Consider the following 22,304-nt stretch of genomic DNA (forward strand, 5'->3'; position numbering starts at 1 on the left):
TCATAGACAAATTATGGTGGAACCAGCCATCCATTTTCCCCAGCCCACAGAAGCTCATTTAGCTAACATTTCTAATAGTTTGTACAGGCAGAGGGCATGGTCTGAAGGCACACAAAACATAACGAATCTTGGTAGGACAGATGCTGGTCAGGATTGCAATGGACCCCTAGGAGGATAATTTAAAATCCACCACCTGAAAGAAGCTCAGCTTGCTCAATGGTAAGGTTGGTCTTGCCAGGGCAGTATCCAACACTGTTCACACATGCAATGAAAAACCGGTGGAACCGGATATGTCAACAGCACTCACCTCATGGAGCTCCTTTCATTTCTAGTTGCTTCCTACTCAGTTCAGTGGGGATGGCTTCTGTGGGTCGGTAATTGCAGCGTGAAGCTGTTTGCTCCAAGTTTGTGGTGAATTCTAACCCACAAATAAAGAGACTTCAGAATCAGGCAGAGCTTTCCTTTCACAAGTCCACTTACTTTTCCCTCTTGCTGACTTGTGCTAATTTTTGTTTCTTTATTATATCTGACAATGCATTTCTCTAGCTTCTTTCTATATTATCTCTTCCCTTTCTGTGAATTTCCTGAAGCGCGAGAGCATCCCTGTTCTTGTTATCTTCTTCACTTGCCAGCACCATGAAATATAACAACACATCTATGGAAATAAGGTTTAATTGAGCTTCCCAGAGAGCCATAATGCACGTCACATAAAAGTAAGTTACTTTGTCTTTGGGGAATATATGGGCTTTAAACAAAAGATCATGGCATGTAAGGTTTTTTCATCTTAACCATGCTTGAGGACATAGGAGAGCAGCCTTGGGTTCCATTCCTATAACTTTATTTCCATGACTTGGAAATCACCAAGTAACTGTAGGAATCAAATTCAGTTGTCTTCTCTCCTTCAAAGCAAAAAGAGTCACACTCTGCACTGCACTTCCTCTTAAAACTCTCCAAAGAATAGCGACTATTAAGAACTGTTGTTTTCATTTTTCACTGCATCCACTTAGGAGGCGGGCATTGCAAGCTGAATACACACTTCTGGATTGCATCTGCCAAGTTTCATTCACAACACCACTCCATTCTGACTCTATGTCCCTATACAAATCAACAGTCATGGAACTCCTCATCTTAAATTGGCTAAAAGGTTATTTCATGCAGTGCCTTGCTCTTCTTATGCTAATGTCTCATACTATGGTCTCCATTCTTGCAAGGTGGAATCAATACACTTGCATGGTATTTCAAAAAACACACTGCAGATGAAGAAAGTAGTCCCATTTCAGCCCATTTCAGCCCATGTTAGTCACAGTAAAAAAGCATTGGAGCAAGTTAGACAGCATGGCCCTAAGTCCCTCTTAGATGTACATTTATTCATAGATCCACTTTGTTCAGTATGTTTTCAGTTACTCAAAGATAAGTTTGCATAGCTTTAGTCAGGACTAATTTTACCTGCATCAACAGTCTCTCTTAGTGCCTAACAACTCTCCATTTTGTGGAACTTGGAACTGTTCTTTGAAAGAGTATTGACCTGTGGGCTAGAATTGAGGTTATGGGTTATGTTTATTACCATTATGTGATCATCTGCCCCCAGTTGCTGCCAGAAATGCTTGAATCAGAGGAAATAGGGGACTCCAATGGTGAAGGCTGCCTTAATCCCTTAATCCAGCAGAGTAGAACCTCTGTCAACTCAAGGGCCCAATTCTATTTTGGTAGACCACTCCAGTGGCAGATGGGCCAAAGGTCAAAGTGGATAGGGTAAAAATGTCTAAAATATCAGTATATTGTAGCTTAAAGTTATTGCTGCTGTCACTAAACTTTAGAAAAGCTACGTCAATGATTTAGAAGCAGGAAAAATGCACAAAAGCCAGGAAACCATTCAGCACTTGGCAGAAAACAGATTGTGAGTGGGAAAGCGTGTGTGGCCATCTGGAGAACTTCAGAGGGCCAAACTGGAGACTCCAGCAGGGTCAAATTTGGTGCTTGGATCTGAGATTCTGCACCTGTGTCTTTATCAACCACTTGGTTGTCTTGTACTTCATTAACTTGCCTGATTTTTTTGTGTGGCCTTTGTTTGCTATGCTTTGTCATGCAACAGACCACATGTGTTTACACTTCTCCAATTATCTTTGAGTGCCTGTTACCTTTTACACCACTATTTAAAAAGCCAGGATAAACAATACCCTCCTATTGAAGGTGTCCACTGACCACTGGATTTCCCTTGCCTCTTGAAACTAACAACTTTATAATACAATCATTTTAACCCTTTTCCCCTCTTTATCCTTTTTTGACTAAGTAGAATGAGACAACTAGGGAAGACTGGAACCTATATTTTCCACTTTTGCATTCTATAGGTGTGTAGTGGTACATTGCACTTCAGAGGTCTGGCAAGGTTCATATTCACCCATAAATTAGATCAATTTGATCTAATTAGATCAACCATGAAATCCAAAAACCTATACCAGGATCTTCCTTGATGTATGATCACTTATATTGCAAATATTCTATGAATTGGCAATACCCATGCACATTGGCTGCATTTAAAAATGACAACCCCTGTACTTCAAAAAGTTGCTCTTTAATATTATGTTAGTTCCAGCACTTCCGAACAGCAGTCCATGCAAGCTGAAGGATGTTCTAAACTACCCTTTTCTATCATTAGCAGTAGGAGTCATTTCTCCTGCTGTTTACAGAGAGACAAATCTACCATCAGGAGTAACACCTGTCTCACATTCTGGGGGAAATGTTAACAGTGTAATAAAGGTGTTTGTCTTTGGAAAAACTGTGTGACCTTCAGAGGAAGTTCTCAGTGTCTTTTCTCAGAGGGATATTTGTGTATTATTTCATTGTTCTATGGATACCCTAAGCATTTCTCAATATCTGGAAAAATGTAACAAGGACTTTGGGTCTGCATCTGTATCAGTAATAACCAATTCCTGCATTTGTATGAACTTGTTCTTCAGTCACCCTTCTGGGGACAGGAAACATATTTTCTACATAGCCCAATTCTTTTCCAGGTGATTGGGTTCTACAACAGGGTGGAGAAATTAGATCCAAAGTGAGGACATAATGATAAGATGTGAATCAATTCCATATTTTGAAATTGATGATCCCTTCCTTAGCAGTGCAATTGTGAGTAACCTGATTACTGTACCTTGACTAAAAATTATTGTAGTCAACAGACCCAAATGAATTTGCCTCAAGGACAAGTCTGTAGGCCAGCAATTGTGCATCCATGATCCATACCACTCATAGCTAGACTAATCCTCCTAGTAGCAGAAGGAACTGAGCACACACACACACACACACACACACGTACATTTGGAGCTAGTCATATTTCTGGTATAGACCTCTGCTCAATTGGTTACAATCAGTGAGGTTTGACTGAAGCAAAAAAACAACCCCCCCCCACCACATTTTCTCATCATTATCAATCAAAACTGCATTTACACATCTTTCTTTACTATGATCTTACTAATGCTATATATTTTTTATTGAAGACTCACTGCCACCTGTGGCTCCAAAAGGGGTACTGCATGTCAGTTGTCACACAATGGCCTTTACAGAAGCCTTTCTCAAGGGTTTTCCCATGTACCTTCCAGTTTGCACATCCAGTGGATTCCTGACATCTTCCAAAGAGCACCACCACTAACAGAGTGTGAGCTACTTGCACATACATGGCCATTCTCCGTTGTATCACACACCCACTGTAACACACTCCATATGTTATTAAAGGAACACAAACTTGAAAACTAGGAACAGCTTTTGCAGACTTATTTACACTGACTTTCCTTAGCTTGTAAGGGATTAGGACACTGTTCAGTTTATTGTTTTTGCATTATTGCTTTTCGGGTAATGTTTTTAACTACTTATTTTTATATTTTTTATACAGTATTATTTACAAAGAACCATTTAGAGTTAAGATATTAAGCAGGATACAAGTAGTATATATACATACAATAATAAAGTGCATTAAATTATTCCAATGAATTAGTTATTTTGAATGAATTGCATAATTGCTTTTGACAAATCATTTTGCCTTGTGATTTAACTCACATTTACTACATAGTTCCTCTTCCCATTTTCCCCTTAGTTCAACAAAATAACTCAGAAAATGGTATAAAAGCTCAGAGGCAAGATAAATATATAGAGCTAAGTGCAGCATAGATGCTAAGCATGTGAGCCATCAATCTCACCTTATCCGTATCACTAGCCAACCTGAGAAAAGCCATCATCTCTCACAATCCCGTACTTGGGTATTAGCTGACTGTACAAGGCAATTATAAGGTTTATAACTGTTATAGCATTCAAAGTCCTAAATGGCTTGCCCCTAGGTTATCTGAAGGATTGCCTCAGCCCATATGTACCTACCCAGACTCTGAGGTCATCTTTGGGGGCCCTTCTCTGGAAACCCCTTCCAAAATTAGAGAGGCAAATGGCTACCAGGAGGGCGTTTTCAGTAGTCCCACCTCTGTTGTAGAATGAGCTCCCCAAAGAGATGCACCTGGTGCCTACTTTGTGCTCTTTTCAGCACCAGGTGACCTTTCCATTCCCCCACCACTTTAACAGTTTAACAAGTGGCTTAAACTTGTTTTTAACTTCATTTTTAACACTGCATGCTGCATCACTGCTATGCTTCTAAGCTGATTTAATTGCAGTTGTTATTGTGGTTTGTTGTTTTGTTAGTTTAGTGTGTGTTTGTGCATTTAAATTTTTCTTTACTTTTGTTAATCACTCAGAAAGCCCTGGTTATTGGGAAATATAAAAAAATGAGGATAAACTATATGAACTACACTAAACTACCAAAAATCACTACAGCATCGACAAGTGTTTTCATATACTGTTCACACAGTGTATGAAATACTATGTTGTAATAAATATCAGGCTTATTTGTTACAGAATCCTTCCTAATTTGTCAATAGGCTTATTCAGTCATTATATTCGTATCCCTTCCCTACAGTCCCAATCAAGTCAATGGTATTTTTTCATAAGTATTCTCAATAGTTGGTCATTGAATATGATTTCAAAAGCTTGTATACTAGGAGCATAACAAAGTGAGCAGCTATTGTTTGCTGACATTTTAATTGCTGATGAGCTGGCTTTATATTCCCTGTGATTTGGTGCTATTCAGTGCTACCAAGATTCTTACATAGAGGTGTCTCAGCTCCTGAGGATCTGTGCTTTCTTTATACAAATTTCTAGTCTCTATGGCTGTAGAAAAGATTTTAAAAACAAGGGATACCAGAAAGGTAAAGAGGACAGCTGAGGCTTTCTTAAATCTCCCTAGTCATCACATATTCTGCTCATACCCCATAGTGACTCACACCTTTCGATCCTTGGAGTCCTGTACTCAGTTCTGGCTAAATAACTCAGCAATACACTGGCCAAAGCAATCATAATTTATTAGGCAAAGTGAACACAGCCTTAAAGCACAATTTTTTTTCAGGTCTGTTTAGTATACTTTCCCAGGAAAGTAGTACACACTGATTTTTGATAACATTAAAAAGTATGGAGCTGCCAAAGCATGTAATTTCCTATTGTTGAGGTAAGTTTTACTTGCATTACAATAAGCAGGTGTGCATATGCACACACAGAATATACAGAGCTTCATGCTTTATAGCAGGTAGAAGTAAATGAGCAGAATAATATGAATTTTCAAGAATGGATGAAAGACAGTTATAGCTAAAGCCTGTGACCCAATCAATGCATACTATTTCAGTCACAGTGACATTTAATCAATGAGATTATACTTGTGCCATCAGATAGTGAATCAACAGGATTAAGTTAGCTTAAATTTAAGGAATTCAGTTTACCCAAATTCTGGTTCAGACTGTTAATGTGGCTGCTTTTGTCATGAAAAGGTCCCAAAGGGCCTCACAGTGACTTAATATTACCAAAGCAACTAGCTATTTTATAGGCTTCTACGAAAAAGCTGATATTGAGTGGCTGTCACATGCAGGTAAAATCAACAGCAGTGAAAGAACAGAACTCCTCTCTTCAGCCATGGGACAACCACTGAACTAGAGTCCAATGTCACATCAGTGCATTGCTCATAAGGTTTACCAGTCTGCTTCACTCCATACATTCCCACATAGTACCATATCAACATTCCTCATACCTCAAAATTGTTTATAATTTCAAGAAGACCAACACAGAGTACTTATTATAAAGCTGAATATTCTTTACTCTGGTTGCAAATGAATTCTACATTCATGCTTTAGAGAGAGCTTAAAATGTGTGACATTGTAAGACAACAAGATGAATGTAGTAAGAATATACTCCTACAACATATTCATTGGTCAGCCAACTTTAATAGTGATATGATCAATTAAATGTACAGTAACTACATTAATCAATCCAGACATATTCTAATTGTACAATTAATTTCTGAGTGCATTTGATTATTTACATACACTTTAACAGTCAAAGTGTAGCAGTGAAATTTTATTGAAAAGGTTCATTTCTTTATTTTCCATCTATCTTGGGACTGTGTCTTATCAAAACATTTATATTTGTATTTTCACTGCTATGTGGTCAATCCAGTGTGAACCAAGATGGCCGTTTCCTGTTTCTTTCTATGATCCGCTTGCCTTCATCTTGCTCCCTGGGTTTCTCACCTTCATACAATACAATAGTTTCTACGGTAGGTGCCTTATGAGGTCCTCCTTCATGTGCCCATATTTGCTTCCTTATGGCAAGAGTTTCCTGTTTAACCTTTTCATAACAATAGCCACAAAGAACATGCTTCTGTTTCAAGTTGCCACACTGAGGACAGACATCTATGTTTGTCTAAAAGGCAAGAAAGAAAATCTTAAAATGCATGGTAACAGAGAAAACAGTCACAAGGGCTAAGAAATAGGTATATGAGTAACTATTTGAATCTCATTACTATTTTGATACAAAATATGAATTTCCAGAAAGCTGAAATAGCTTTCATGTCAGCTAGTACAGAAAGCTTTACATCTTGAAAGAACCACAGCATCATCTCATTTTAACATGAAGTTTTGGCATAGGAGCAGGAAATTGATGACATACCATATTTTCATGTGCAGTACATACAGTGCCATGCAAAATTCACAATATGTGAGACAAGTTCATATTTTATTAATTTATATAACTTTCATAAACATATTTAGCTTGCTACTAAATACATATTTTGAATTATCAGATTATCATTATAACGCCCCAGCAATACCTGTGAAGCATATACAACTGTGGGTTGCACTGATACACCTGTATACAAGTGTATATAACCCAAAATACTTACTTCAAGACAGTGGGTTGGATTCAGAGTTAGTTACACTTAGAGTAGACTCACTGAAATAAATCGATTCTACAAACAAATATGACTAGGTATAAGATAAGATAGCACTCTACAAGTACTTGAAGTGCTGTCACAAAGAGGAAGGACAGGATCTCTTCTTTATCATCCCAGAGTGCAGGACATGGAATAATGTTACATGAAGTTAAATTCTGGCTAGATACTGAGGAGAATTTCCTGACTGTTAAGAGCTCTATGACAATGAAACTAATTACCTGGAAAGACTGAGGCTTTCACACAGTAGGGGCATTCAAGATGCAACTGGATAGCCATCTGAGAGGGATGGCTTAACTGGGACTCCTACTCCGAGCAGAGGGTTGGACCTGATGTTCTTCTGGCCCCTTCCAACTCTACTATGATTCTACTGTATGACTAGTTTTGCGTTTTAGTTTAGTTTTTGTGCTGGGCTATAAAAAAAGTTTACATTCTTAACTAATCAATAAAGTGCTTTGCTCAGTGCCAAAGCTTATGTTTCTATAAGTTAAAGCCATGATCTTATAAAAGTACTTCTGACAGATATTTCTGCTCAAAATCAGCAAGTGTGAATGCATTCAAGGTCAATGATGAGCACAGCTTACTTTAGAATCAGCAAAACTAATGCTTAATAATATGCATGGTATTGATTACACTAATCTTAATCTTGAGAAAATTACAATGAACAACCATTACAACATATGAATGAGATGTCAAAGCCAATAGAATTGTTCTGAAGTACCTTTAACTTTATAAGCTTCCTAAAGTCTCTTCGCCTGCATCGATTCACTTCAATGGTCCGCCTTGACTTTGGGGCTGCCATCCAAAATATGCTGTCTAAAAAGCTTGGAGTCTCATCATATTCAGTTTTTTCTTCCACAGGTTCCAGCAAAGCTGGGGCCTGAACAGCCAAAGCAGGAGCTTAAACAGGACATCAAGATGGCATTACAAATAAACTGCTACCTTAAATTTCCTAAGCTTTATCAATCAGATGCAAAACTGAACAGGATAGTTCATTCAATGTAAGTCTTTCATTGAATTTTTTGGGTGGGTGGGGAGTATGAGCAAATAACATCTAGAACTAACCATATATACCTCTGCCCCATACATGTTTACTGAGAAATAAATCTTGCTGTGTTAAATGTGGCTTATCACTAAGGCTGCAATCCTGAACAAATTAATAAGGCGGTAAGTCCTACTGAAAAGGGACTTCTGAGGAAACATGCACAGGGTTGCATCCTAGGGCAAGCTCACAAATGGATTAAATATTGCTCCTTTGTTTCTCCTCCAAAACACTGTATTGCTCCTGTATTTTATAACTTTGCAGTCTGAGACTATGAACTAGATGCTGGTTTTGGCCTTTTACATACACCTGTATGGATTTTGGCAAACACTAATATCAGTATCTGCAGCCCAACTTTCTGGCCCACCAGGAAGAACCACAATGGTCCCACATCTTCAGAACTTTCTTCCTATATGTATGCATTTTTAAAACAAGAAGTAAACCAGGACATATATTTATCTCAGCCTGCAATTGGTGCATGAAAAATATTAGCTACTGCTACTATTGCTCTGTGCATATTTGCATGTATAACACTGTGAGACACCTTATAAAGGCAATGGATCCTGAACAAATAGACTAAAACATTTTCATTGATTACCACATAGATCACAAATTTAGAAACTATTTAAAGAATACCCCAATACCCACCATACCGCTATGATCCATTTTAACCAAATCTCAGTTTCTATTCTACCACAATCTCTGCTTTACTCTGTAAGGCTTTTGCACGGGGAAGGAGCAGCAGCAGAACAACTAGTCAACACTCTAGCCTTCTTTGTGAGCAGTCAGGCTGGGGTGCTACTCAAGAAGAGATCAAGAAGCAGCAACACTCACTTCACAGCACCATACTTCAAAGCAAATGTACAGCAGATTGTCAACGCTGCCTGGGAACCTCCACCAAATTGCTTGCCTGAGGTGGCTGTGAAGGAAAGAGGCGCCCTGCCTCTGCTGAACTCCGTTCTGGGCAGAGATGCACAAAAACTAGAAAGGGTTCAGAGGAGGGCAACAAAGATAATCCAGGGTTTGGAAACCAAGCCCTAGGATGAGAGAGGTTTGCCTGGCGCCGATGCTTTTATTTTTCAGTGCCAGGCAAAACTCTTTTTATTTTCCCATTATTTTAATACTTAATCGGTTTTAATGTGGTTTTTATACTACTGAATTACTAGATGCTGTACCCTATTTTTATCTGTTGCTTTGTTGTCAACCGTCCCGAGACGCCGGTAGATGGATGGTCTATAAAAGCCTTAAACAAACACACAAATAAATAGAGACTGGGTGAGCTGGGCATGTTCCACCTCAAGAAAAGAAGACTGAGAGAACATATGATAGTATTTTAAAAGAAACTCAAAGACTGTCACAAAGAGGAAGGAAAAGACCTCTTCTCACTCATCCTTGATGAGTGTGGGACACGGAACAACGAACAAACTGCAGCACACCAGATTCAGGCTAGACACCAGGGGCAACAGAACAGTACAGCCAGTTGCTAAGGAAGTCGAGGGCTGTCCCACACTAGAGACATTCTAGGTGAAACTGGACAGCCATCTGAGTGGGATGGTGTGACTTGGCGTCCTGCACCAGCGGGGGGGGGGGTGCACCCGGTGGCCTCCTCGGCCCCTTCCGACCCTATTATTCTACGAATCTTGAGAACTAGTCTGTTGCACCAAGTGCAGACACACAAGCAATGCGCCACAGACACCTACCCCAAGGAGGGCTGCGGCTGCCGAGCTGCGCCCAGCAGCTTCGGAGAAAGGCACCGAGCTTCGGCAAAGGGTGCCTTTGGAACACCAGCAGCACTGCCATGCTGTCAGGCCTTTCTCTTTCTGGGCTCCCTTCTGGCCCTTCCAGTCCAACCACAGGGCCTGAAAGGAGGAGCACGCATCGGCTGCAGAGGATGCCGGGATGTCCAGTTCCTTCGCTCCCTTCCGCCTCTTTTTCGTTCAAGTTCTTCTTTGCGAAGAGCTGAACTACAATTCCCAGCAACCCCGCTGAGTAAAGTCTCTTAACTTTTCGATCTCAGCACGCACTGCGTTGCGCCGAGACTACAATTCTCAGAAGGCGCAACAGAATGACAATGATTCCGAGATTTATAAAATCAAACAAGACAAAGTATAAGTCGGAGGCGTATTTGATTTTATTATAGAGATACCATGGGCTAGAGCGGCAATCTCGACGCTCACGGTTAACAAGTCGCTTTCCCGCTTCACCGGAAATTCTGTCTATACATCCTTCCCGGCGTCCCTTTCCTTCGGTGTGTCGTCAATGAAGCAAGCGCTCGCGCTCGCGCTGAGCTCCGAGTGTGCGCAGCCGCAGAAGTGGGAGCCGGTTGCGAGAGGGAGGGGCGAGTGGAGGTGTTCAGTCGCGCTGGTCAAAATGGCGGAACGCGGGTACAGCTTCTCTCTCACCACATTCAGGTAGGAGAGGCTCTTCTGGAAGAAGCCCGTGAGGTGGGCGCGCGGTTGAAGGGGACCAGAGGCCCGGGCCACTCAGGACCAGTGCGTAGGGGGATATGCAGGCTGGCTAGCGCTCATGTATTCCGCGAGGCAAGAGAAGGTCCAGATTTTGTGGAGTCACGGCTGCTGCTTGCCCTGCACGCACCGCTTCGCTGAATCGCCCTCCAGGGGCAAGTGGCGGCGAAATCACTGTAAAGCCTCAAGCCACCTCGCATGGGAGCCCATGAGTCCGATATTCGAGTGCAGTAACGGGCACTTTGGGAATCTTGCTCAGATTACTAACCCAAGACAGGCCTCGTTTCTGTAGAAATGGGGATTGTCTCTTGGTTCACAGCCTTTACGGACTTAGCATGTAGGGATAGAGCTCCCAAAGCAATACAGAACATTTATTTTCCATGTAATTTATTTTTGTGGATTACTACTCCTCTTGAGGAACAAAATTCTAGTTGAAAAACGTTAAATCGCAAGCAAGTTCAGCTGCTTTCAATTGCAATGCAATCCGATGCATGCTTCTATTTGGAATTAAGTCCCACTGAGTTCTGTGGGCAAGTGTTCAGGATAACCGTGCGTTTAATCAAGATAAGCTTTGCTCTTACAGTATCATCTTAGTACTCTACTTCCGATTTTCAGTTTCAAGCTTTAAAATTTTTGATTTGAGACTATACAGTAGTCAAGGCAAGGAAGTTTTTCTCATGGCTTTGTGACAGTTTAGTTGGGCTTACTAAAAGATTACTTATTTGGAGAATACAGATTACTGTTTGTAGGATTTCCTGTAACATAAACGTGGCTATCTGCACATTTTGCCTAACTCAATTCTATACTGTTTTATTTCACTGACAGAGTTAATGATTGGACTGTCCATTATATATCACGTTACTATGTTTTATATAAAATATAAGAGTGATGGATGAGTAGCCATATTCTATATTTATTCAGAAATGCTGATTGACTTTTCCCAAGAAAAGTTAGGTCGCGATAAATACAGGAGAATCAGAGGAAATCGAAATCGAAAGTGCTGACACACTTGCAGTATTAAACGCTTCCCCAAGTTAACTACCTGAAAAATAGATTGAAAATGGATTGCAGCAGCCAGCCACTTTTCATGTAAAGAGTTTTGGTTGTGTTTCACTAGTTGCTTGGTTCTTTGGATCCTAACTAGCTACTAATAAGGATCTGTGAATAGCAATTCATTCCGAGCTTTTCAACTGTGCTCTGGTTATGTAGAGTAGCAAACATCTAGGTCTGCACTGACTTGTCACATGTATGGGGATTTTATGAACAATTCTTGTATTCAGATTCTGTGGAGCATACCTTTGCAAATGTCTTTTTAATTTCAGTTGGGATTAACAGATAATCCCAAATTAATTAGTTTTGATTCTACTCCAGTGCTATAGCTTACAGTGCTATCTTATGCATCTTTCCTTGGAAGGAAACACAAGTAGTAAGTGTTAATTAGTAAGTTTGTTTTAAGTTTTTTTTTCCTTTTGAAAATGATTTTAAGCTAATAACCCTCCAGAAATAAAACAACTGAAAATAAAACTATTTCAGCACCTTTCTTGGAAATTTTTGGTTTGGGATTACCAGAAGCCTGTTGCCTGGCTGGACCTAAACTAATGAATGTATGACTAAGCATGTTTACTCCAAAGTAAATTCCAGTATGATCACTAGTGTCTCCCCCCCACCCCCGCAAAGCAACAACAACTTCTCTGCATAAAATTGCAGTTGTACACATATTTTTTTTTTCAGAATAATAGGTTTCGAGTCTTTTCTTGTATGTATGGTTCATTTGTAAAATGTGATCACTGTTTTTTCTGAAAAGAGACTAAGTCAATTTGCTAGGCTTTTTCAGATTTGAAATTTGTTTCCTCACTGTGTTGTCTCATGTATACTTCTCTTAGTCCTTCTGGAAAGCTTGTTCAGATTGAATATGCTTTGGCAGCTGTTGCAGCAGGAGCCCCATCGGTTGGAATTAAAGGTATAAAAATGCTAACATGAGTGATATAAACAAAAATGCTAGTACACAGTATGCCCGGGTACCTATTTTGACAGTTTTTTGTTTGTTTGTTGTTTCATCCCACTTCTGTGCTGCCCCATAACCCAATGAGCAGCTTATAAATGCTTAGTTTGTGACCTAAAAGGGGGGAAAGTGAACTTCTAAAACTGTTGTCTGATCTCCTGGAGACAGTTCTTCTCTGGCAAAAGCAGAATGTAGCTATTAAGTCTGCTGTAATCTGATGGCTTGAAAAAGATGTAAAAGCACCCTTGCCTATACTGTAACTAGATTTGATATAACTCTCTACAAAGTGTCTGTTTGGTTTGGTGATTTAACCTGTTTCTGTTAACTTTGTGTTTTACCTGTCTTTTTATTTTTACTTTTTTGTATTTTATTGCAAATTCTGTATGTTACTGCTGTTAATTCCCCTGAACACCATTTAACAGAAAGATGAGAAAATTAAATGAGCAAAATGGATCAGATCAGATGAACCCTTTCCAGATTGCCCATCTTCCTGCTTGAAAAAATGGTTGCTGGGAATGGGCTTGTGGTTCTGGGAACATTTCAAGTCCCTATCACCAGTTTTTTGCCCATCTGAGCAGCGCTTTAATTTTTACCTCCACCACCATTCTTGCATTTAGGAGTAGCAAATCAGACACATGAGTTTGGTCTACCTTTAGAGCTAAACTAGACATTGGCAATCACATCCTGGCTAGTTTTGGATGGAAGATTCCTTGGGAATCATACATATGCCACTCACAGGCTTAAGGCTTAGAGAAAGGAGGAGAAATTTTCGCATACACAGGCTTTCCTTTTCATCAGAGGGAAAATGGTGCATTGCACAAATACTTCATATGTATAGTTACATTTCTCATATAGAAAGACAAATTGCTGTATGTTCAGGGTTCCAAAGTATATTTTATATCTATAAGAAATTAGAAATCTATATATAACTGTTTTTAATTTAACTGAATGTATTTTTCTCTAAGATAATACTTTCAATAATATTGGTAATCTGAAAGTATATTTCTTATGTGTTAGCATAAAATATAGGATTTATATGGTGCAATCATAAACCAGTAAATTAATTTTTCTAGCCATTGCCTTGAAACAGGGAAGATTTGATGGTTTGAAAGGGAAAGAAGAAGAAGGTGTTCTACACCGAATAAAATGTTTGTTTGTCTTTATATAGCTGCAAATGGTGTGGTTCTGGCAACAGAGAAAAAGCAGAAGTCCATTCTGTATGATGAACGGAGTGTACATAAAGTGGAATCCATTACCAAACACATAGGCTTGGTGTACAGTGGCATGGGCCCTGATTACAGGTATCTGGGAAAATTAGCATTATGAAATACAGCATTTTTAGGCTTGAGGGATGCATGTGATACTGTGTTAGGAGCCACATATAGCCTTGCTCATGCATACACAGAAAGACATACATGCACACACATTGCTGGTGATTGTGATATAGATTTCCTACTGTTCTGGCAGTGAGGAAAGGGCAAAGTGCAGTCTGTATTGAAATATTTGAGGGAAGAAGATCACACAAGTGGTAGGGGGAAGGAATTTGGTGGTGGGTTTAGGGTAACCCATGGTGAGTACAGTAGAGGCTTTTGGGGCTTCATATTGTGCACCGCTCTAATAGACCCTTACTATTGGGCTTTGTTGTTTTTCTGTGGTGGGTGGTACCCAGCCCATGATGTCATTTCAACATCTTATTAGTGTGTTTGAACAGAAGGGAGACATCTTAGCCTTTTACAAGGACTGGACATCTGCAAGCAAAAGTCTCCCTTGCAGACTTACACTTAATGTGTGTGCCTCCTTGAGGGCAGAACCAATGTCATAGTCATGCAGCTCCATTCTACACTTTCCCTTTACTTAGGATTCCTTCTCCCAAGTTTCTGTGCCCAGCTGTGTCTTCTTTATTGGCATGCAAATAGATTGAAGGTCTTCTGTGGCTTTTCTTCTGTTAGAAACATCTGAAATATTCTGAAATACTGGTTCTGTACCTAGCATGACTAAACTTTTTCTGGTCCTGTTCCATGGTATTAGGTCTCTTTGCCAACTGCATTGGTAAGCACTATCAATTCATGGGCTAATATCTTTGAATCATGCTTGGAGATCATGGTCTGCCACTTCCTAGGATAATATGGAGCTTAGAGTGGTTGCTTACCAGTTATTGGATATCTTTAGTTCATGCACATCAAATACACAAGTACAAGGCAGGTGGAAAGGCAGTGTGAGATAAGAGTATTTTAACTCTAAAACTGCAGAATTTTATATGTTGTGCCTATGTTCCATATTTCTAAGAAATACATGGTTGTCTGCTGTGAGATGCTGATCTATATGTGTTCTTGTTCTGATCCAGCATGTGAAATGCATACTTTTACCATTGAGTACCTCCTTCAGTGTTTATCACATGTGTTTGGGATGGCATTTGGGTTGCTGTATCCCAGCAAACTTTACCTTCAATAACTGGTATTGAAGAATACTTCAGTTTAAAAATTTCAAGTTGTTTTGGATCTGAAGCCCAAATGGTTATGCTAACTATTTACTTTATTTTGTTTTGCCAGAGTACTTGTTCACAGAGCACGTAAATTGGCCCAACAGTACTACTTGGTTTATCACGAGCCCATTCCAACAGCTCAGCTAGTACAGAGGATTGCTTCTGTGATGCAAGAATACACGCAATCTGGGTATGCTATTTTTTTCCCTAAGCCCTACCACTTTCAAATTCACTCTTGTTTCACCTCTTGCATTCTTTTCATCTCAGAGCAGTAGTGGGCATCTTCTTGACAAGTGTAGCAGAGGTTAAACCCAAAATACAATTCTCTGTCCCTCTTGCTCTTCAACTAAAATTTATTAATGGTTGTACATAGATTAGACAGTACCTTGTGTAGTTTTCCTACATTAGCGTGCCTTGGTTGGCGCTATGACTCCAGTCTACTGCACTGGGGGACAGCATATAGTTCTGGACATAAAAGCAGGCTTGTCTCTATGAGCATGGTTATGGCATAGACTCTCCTGTTCCTTTTCTTTTTCTGCACATTTTTGGAAATGTGGAAATTTTCCACACAAATTTGGAAATGAAAACTTTTGTTCATTTAATCTAGTATAGTAGAGAGTCCACAGCCTCAACAACAATGCCACAGTCTGTTGTTTGCTGCATATAGCCTGACAGCGGTTACCTGCATTCATGCAAAGGCAAATGAAGAGCAAGAAATACAGTGACTGCTGTATATCTGGAGGCCAACTTCTCTCATTGCCCATAATACATGTCTTTTCAATGCTCTTAGTGGTATGTAGGCTGAGGTTTTATTTGTGATCTGTAGTTCATAGTACGTTTTTGCCAATCTTGAGTGGCAGTTTGCCTTGCTCTCCTACATTTTTAACAGCAACTGGACTTGCTGAGGTTAAGTCATTGTGTCTTTTTTATCACTACATATTCATTCCTGCAAAATCTTCTCCTGAATGTTACACTGATGTTGAAAGTGATAGGAGCAGGACCATACAAACAGTTGATAGCTTTCAAAGACTGAGGCATGCACCAGATCCTCGCATTAACTTTTAAATGATGAAGAGGAGGGAAATGTAATGAAGTGCATGTATTAGTAGATGAGTCAGCAGCACCCTTAATGATGATCTTAAGGGCTTCTTGGATAACTTTGGATGTCAGTAATCCTTTTCAAAACTTTTTCCAGAGGTGTACGTCCATTTGGTGTATCATTGCTAATATGTGGGTGGAATGAAGGACGACCATATTTATTCCAGTCTGATCCATCTGTAAGTATTAAAACCTAGGCTTCTTCATGATAAACTTGAATGGGACACCAACAAAGCTAACATAGTAATTGGGACTTCCTTTTTTCTCTTTCTAAGAATTAGTTGTTTTTAATTGAGTGGGTAATGCTAAGCAACAGAGCAGAATAAGTTTCAAGACTGTTGCTAGGTTTTGGCTGGTCACTTTTAAAATTGTAAAAGAGATCTTGCTAGATCAGGCCAAGGATACAGCCAGTCCAGTATCTTGTTTCTTTGATGAAAGCCTTCAAAAAGGGCATGAGCTAATGCAATCCTCCACTATTGCTTGACTCCCTCTTACCTCAGTAATTCATATTCACAGGCATACTGCTTTTGAATTTAGAGGCTCTGTATAGCTATGACAAACAGCCATTGCTAGACCTGTCTTCCATTATTTTGCTTAATCCATATTTAAAGCCATTTAAGCCAGCATCCATCATCATGTTCCCACAAATAAATTATGCCTTGTCCAAAGAAACACTTTATCTGTCCTGTACCTGCTGGCAGTCAGTTTTTTATGAGGAAACCCTGAATTCCAGCACTGCACAAAGAACATTACTTTTCTCTCACCGCTGCTTTCTCCTAGCAGTTCATAACTTAGAGAGTACAAAATTATTGAGACAATTTATGCCCTGATTTTATTTCCAATGTAAAATAAAACTTGTTAGATTCTGCCAGATCACCTGTCTTTCTGTGTTGCTGTAATAATTAGGTATACTGTCTCAAAGAGAATGCTGCTTTCTCCCATCTCCTGTTTCATGGTCTGATCAAATCTTAATAGCTAAAATGTCCTTGAGCTAGAGTCTCTTCCATATACTGTATCAGACCATCAGTAACTCTAGCCAACTACTATCATGTGGCTATTTCCCAGCCAATGGAATGCGTGACTATCCTTGCCCTCCAGGAATCCCTGATCTGCATAAAATCTACTTTTCAAACTCTTAAGGCCTCATGGTTCTTTCCATACAAAAGAATATGTATTTTGTATCTTTCCATGCAAACAGAATAAATGTTATTGTATAAGCATCACTAGGCATGCTATGTGTGTCAAGTTTCACACCAAATTCTTAAATTGTTTTTAACTCAAGATTTAAATAGCACTTTAGGAGTTCAGCAGGTGGTGGTGTTAAAGCAGAACATCTGGTATAAATGCATCAGTAACGAGGTCATGCTTTAGGACTGAGGCTAGTCTCAACTTATTTTTATTTCTTCCATTGCCTACAAAAACGAAATTAAGTGAGGAACTAAAATATATCCAAGTAGATAACTAGTTTTATGTAAGACTATTTTACTGAATTTTCAGTGAATAGAAAGCAGTTTAAGAATGTTTTCCTAATTAGTTAGATTTTTTTTCACTTCTCTAGGGGGCTTACTTTGCATGGAAAGCAACTGCGATGGGAAAGAATTACGTGAATGGAAAGACATTCCTTGAAAAAAGGTAATAATGCTATTTTACTGTTCCTGAGATTGATTTACAGTATGTAAAAATTCTCAAGGTAGTAGAAACTTCAATGAGTCATATGTTTTTGTTGGTAGTCTTCCATTTCAAGCATGGCCTTTTTTTTAGCAACTGAATTACGGCTGAGATGTAACTAACAGTGTAAGAATTGCATTTGCAGACTGGCCAAGAAAATAGTTTGCCTTACTCAGTTCAAGCTTGTTTTTGTGTGGCATGTGTTAGGTATGTAGATCCCATAGATTTGATCCCACAGTTGCTCAATACAGTAGGAGCAGAGGCTGCAAACACAACTAGCATGCACGTGTGAGGGAAACCTTTACCTGCTGGTTGGCATTCAGAAACTTTTGCTGATGTCCAAACATAATTTAAATATGTCTAAGAACTTGTGTCTAATCGGTGTATGTTTGTTTTTGAAAAATAAGCCTTCCCTGTCATGCTTTTGAAGCTCCTTATGTTTCAAAAGGAATTTGACCTGTAACATAGGGAGGTCTTTGTGAAACAGAACACATGGGCATATAGAAGTAGTTTTACAGTTCTGTGGATTTTGGCTATTGATCTTACAATAGTTTTTGAAAGAATATCTTATATCTATTAGAAAAAGGTTTTCCTCTTCTTGCAGATACAATGAGGATTTAGAACTTGAAGATGCAATTCATACAGCTATCTTGACACTAAAGGTGAGGGCCATATCCAGTGATTTTGTTAACATCTTAGTATCTAGATACATTTTCTTTTATAAAAGTGTGTTTTTTCTCCTCTCTAGGAAAGTTTTGAAGGTCAGATGACAGAAGACAATATAGAGGTTGGCATCTGTAATGAGGCAGGATTTCGGAGACTCACTCCAACTGAAGTTAAGGATTATCTGGCTGCAATTGCCTAACGTGGGTTAAAGGACACTGCTCAATACAGAGAGCTGTCTTTTGTTTTTGGTTCTTTTTTTAACTTCAGCCATTTACGTATTTGGCTGCTGCACTCTCCTTTCTACTTTGTTCATCTAAAAGATTTTTTTAAGAGAAATATTATGATTCAAATGCTACTGTCCTATTACTGAGATGTGGAGCTATTGTTCTTAACACATTAAATGCTGTACAAGAATATTACAGGAGTTTACAGTCTGAAAAAATAAACATACAAGTGGTGGAATAAATCCTGGGTAAAGCTTAAAGATGTTTAATTTTACTGAGTTACTTCTAACTTTCCAGATTTTGTTAAGGAGTCTTACATAGCTTTAAAACATGAATTTTAAATCCTTTTGGTGCTATCTTCTTACAGCGCAATGCTACACATATTTAGACAGAAAACAACTCCTACAATTCTCAGGACTGAGGGTGTCCTAGGAGCTGTAGGATTGTCTATTATATAAACATGCATAGGATTTCACCTTTAAAGTGCATTTAGGAGTTTTCTAAATATATAGCTAAGTGTTGGAGAAAAATGCTCTTATGCATGGGAATAGTTATGCTGCAGAGAGGGGTTGTTTCCCTTAGCACATACCACATATATACTGATGACCTTTTGGTAAGATAGCTGCTACTATTCAGAACATTTGGTGATTCTACTTCCACGTGGAGTCTTGAATTTCATCATGATGTGTGTTTAGTGCCTTATGATTGTGAATGAGAGTACCTGCTAGACCTCAGAACATGCCTGTGGTTTTTCAAGAATCTGCATGCCATCTCAATTACAGTATCACAACTCTGGTTTATACTGCAAAAGCATGGTTGTGTAACTAGGTTAAAACTAGCAAATTAAATAAGCATATTTAAAAAAACTTACTAAGTTTTGGGTAATCCTGTATGTGTTGTACATCTAGCTTTCTGCCATAAACTAAGCTAGATGGCAGTGTTGTGTGCTAAGGATTTATATATTGTTAATTCCAATGGAGCTGGATTAGAATTGTTAGATTGTTTGTGGGCAGTAGTGTTGTTGACATACTCAGCAGTATACAATAAGAAACTGCTGTAGGCATGTAATTGTGACCCTTTCCCCTTAGCCTAATCTGCTCATTTTTGCACAACTAACAAACCTTTACCCAGGATCCTACCAGTAATAGCTCTGCGCTATCATTAATACATCTGGTTTTAGATTCTTGTACTGTTACTTGGAGCCATTACAAGAGTGTGGAGATAGGGAGATGTACGAATGGTTAGATTCAAGCAGAACTTTTACCAGCCAGGAACTTGTGGAGTTGAATGTTCTTTCAAGAAGGACCCACATTCTTCCGTAATGGATTTATGAAGGAAGCCTGCTCCTCTATTGTTCCTTTATCCCAGGCTTATGTAGGAAGAAGATAGGCCAGGAAGACATTCTACTAAATTAAATTATTTCTATGTATAGATTGAAGGGTAGATACTCTGTTCCTCTTAAATTTGTGCTTAAGCCTGTAAATCCTTGTTTGCAGGTATCCAGGCACACAGGGCAAAACAGTGGTATGGATGGAGCAGGATTTGTGTTTTTATATCCCAATAACCCTGAGTGTGCTTTGAAGATGTGATTCCTATGTATAATATTTGCAGGTCCACCTAGCATTTCAGATCAATTAGTTGTCTCAAGTCAGTTTTAGAAGCTGGTATGCATGTACAGGCTCCTCACTTGATAAGTAACTTTGAATGGTTACTTGTACATGCAAGAATCTCTAATGCAGGACTCAAACAGCCTCCTCAAAAGGATGCCGTACGCGGCAAGACTGAGGGAACTGGGTCTTTTCAGCCTAGAGAAGAGGAGGCTCTGGTATGTGAGGGGATGTCACACGGAGGTGGGTAGAGACCTGTTCTCCCCTGTAAGGGAAGGCAGGACGTGCTCCAACAGAGCAAAACTCAGGGAACCAAGGTTCCATTTAGATGCCAGGAAGCTCTTCCTGACAGTCAGGACCCCAAGGGTGTGGAATGGGCTTCCACGGGAGGTAGTTGAGGCCCCATCAGTGAGGGTGTTCAAAGATGGGGTAGACATGCACATGGTGGGCATGTCGTGAGTGGAGCCAGGGATCAGACTAGATGGCCCGGGAGTCTTTCTGACTCGCTCTGTTTCTGTTTCTAAGTGAAGTTTGCTTGAGCTATAATGTAAGTAAATTCTAAGTACTATCTGAACAAAATATCCTGAATTTGCATTCACACTCATTCGTTAATTAAACTCACTATCTTGATGTGATTAAAAATCGTGCTTAACATGAAAAGTTTGCACATTTTGGTGAGTCATCAAGCGTTGAGAAAACATGCAATACTCATGTGGACACCTGGGCTGTGTGCTGCTTCTGAAAAAGGCTCTTCAGTGTGCTTCATATGCCACATAAATGGAGCATCTGAACTGTAAGGAAAAACCTTTGGTGGGAATGTACAGTGTCTCATTTCTACAGCATCTTTTCCTTGCCTTAAACGTCCACATGGCAGCACTGCAGAACGGTTGCAAATTGGATAACATTCAGCCATGAAAAGATGAGGAAGCCTAGACACGTCCTGCCAATTTTGGGCTATGGTCACCACGGCTTTAGCACAGTTCTGACTTATGATTGCAGTTGGTAGCAATCAGTGACAAGCACATTGGAACAACGTACGAATTATAAGTAACAGCGTTCGTTTTTGCTTTAAGCTCAACCTGCTCTTTCGGGGCTATGGACTACAATTCCCAAGATTCCTGTCCATTGGATATGCGAGCTAGAGTTTATGGAAATCGCAGTCCGCAACGTCGGAGGGCGCTAGGAGGCGGAAGACTAGATTAAAGACCTGTACGCTACTGGGAAAAGGGGCAGAACAAGTTTACTTGGCATGCTGGTCGAGAGACAGCTTGGTTAAAGGGAGGTTGCAAACTAAGGACTTACATTAATTTTAACTACTAACAGTCAACCAATGTCGTGGCTGTAAACACTTCCAGTCCCGCTTTCGGTTCTATCGCCAACCTCCGCAATTCCATTTATTTGTCTTTGCTGACCCAGAATTTCATCCCAACGGTGAAGAAAATAACTTTTTCAAGGGGTTAATCCTATGCATATTTAGAAAGAAAAAAGCCCCACCACACCGAGTACTGCCCACCCAATTTTACTGTAAGTTTTTTTTTTCCTGTCTAAACATACATAAAATTACGCTCAACATAGATCGTTTCCAAGTGTTGCAACGAAACAAAGATTCGCCCTCTATATGCTTTTCTCCAGTCTTGCCCAGCGTATTGAGAAATCTAATCGGAACCGGAAGTCTCACTAAGGTTTTTTTTTTTTTTGGTCTCTCTTTGCCGGAACGTCATGTCTTTTCTCTATGGTATAA

At 39.5% G+C, this 22,304-nt stretch overlaps 2 protein-coding genes across 2 annotated transcripts; one reads left to right on the plus strand and one right to left on the minus strand.

Annotated features, from left to right (window-relative positions):
- Positions 1–6,285: 6,285 nt before the first annotated feature.
- Positions 6,286–10,325, minus strand: MRPL32 (mitochondrial ribosomal protein L32). Its single transcript, XM_044454033.1, has 3 exons — positions 10,052–10,325; positions 8,031–8,209; positions 6,286–6,783 (listed from the first exon to the last, which is right to left on the minus strand). The coding sequence occupies exons 1-3, from the start codon at positions 10,149–10,151 to the stop codon at positions 6,529–6,531; spliced, it is 534 nt and encodes a 177-aa protein (XP_044309968.1). The 5' UTR covers positions 10,152–10,325; the 3' UTR covers positions 6,286–6,528.
- A 334-nt stretch (positions 10,326–10,659) lies between these two features.
- On the plus strand, positions 10,660–19,216 carry PSMA2 (proteasome 20S subunit alpha 2). The gene is made up of 8 exons (XM_044454046.1): positions 10,660–10,762; positions 12,700–12,776; positions 13,987–14,119; positions 15,368–15,490; positions 16,496–16,577; positions 17,957–18,030; positions 18,671–18,728; positions 18,815–19,216. Exons 1-8 carry the CDS (start codon positions 10,722–10,724, stop codon positions 18,929–18,931), a joined length of 705 nt encoding a protein of 234 aa, XP_044309981.1. The 5' UTR covers positions 10,660–10,721; the 3' UTR covers positions 18,932–19,216.
- Positions 19,217–22,304: the final 3,088 nt, after the last annotated feature.

The sequence above is a fragment of the Varanus komodoensis genome, unplaced genomic scaffold (genome assembly GCF_004798865.1).
Source record: "Varanus komodoensis strain SLA01 unplaced genomic scaffold, ASM479886v1 scaffold10, whole genome shotgun sequence".
NCBI classification, from domain to species: Eukaryota; Metazoa; Chordata; class Lepidosauria; order Squamata; family Varanidae; genus Varanus; species Varanus komodoensis.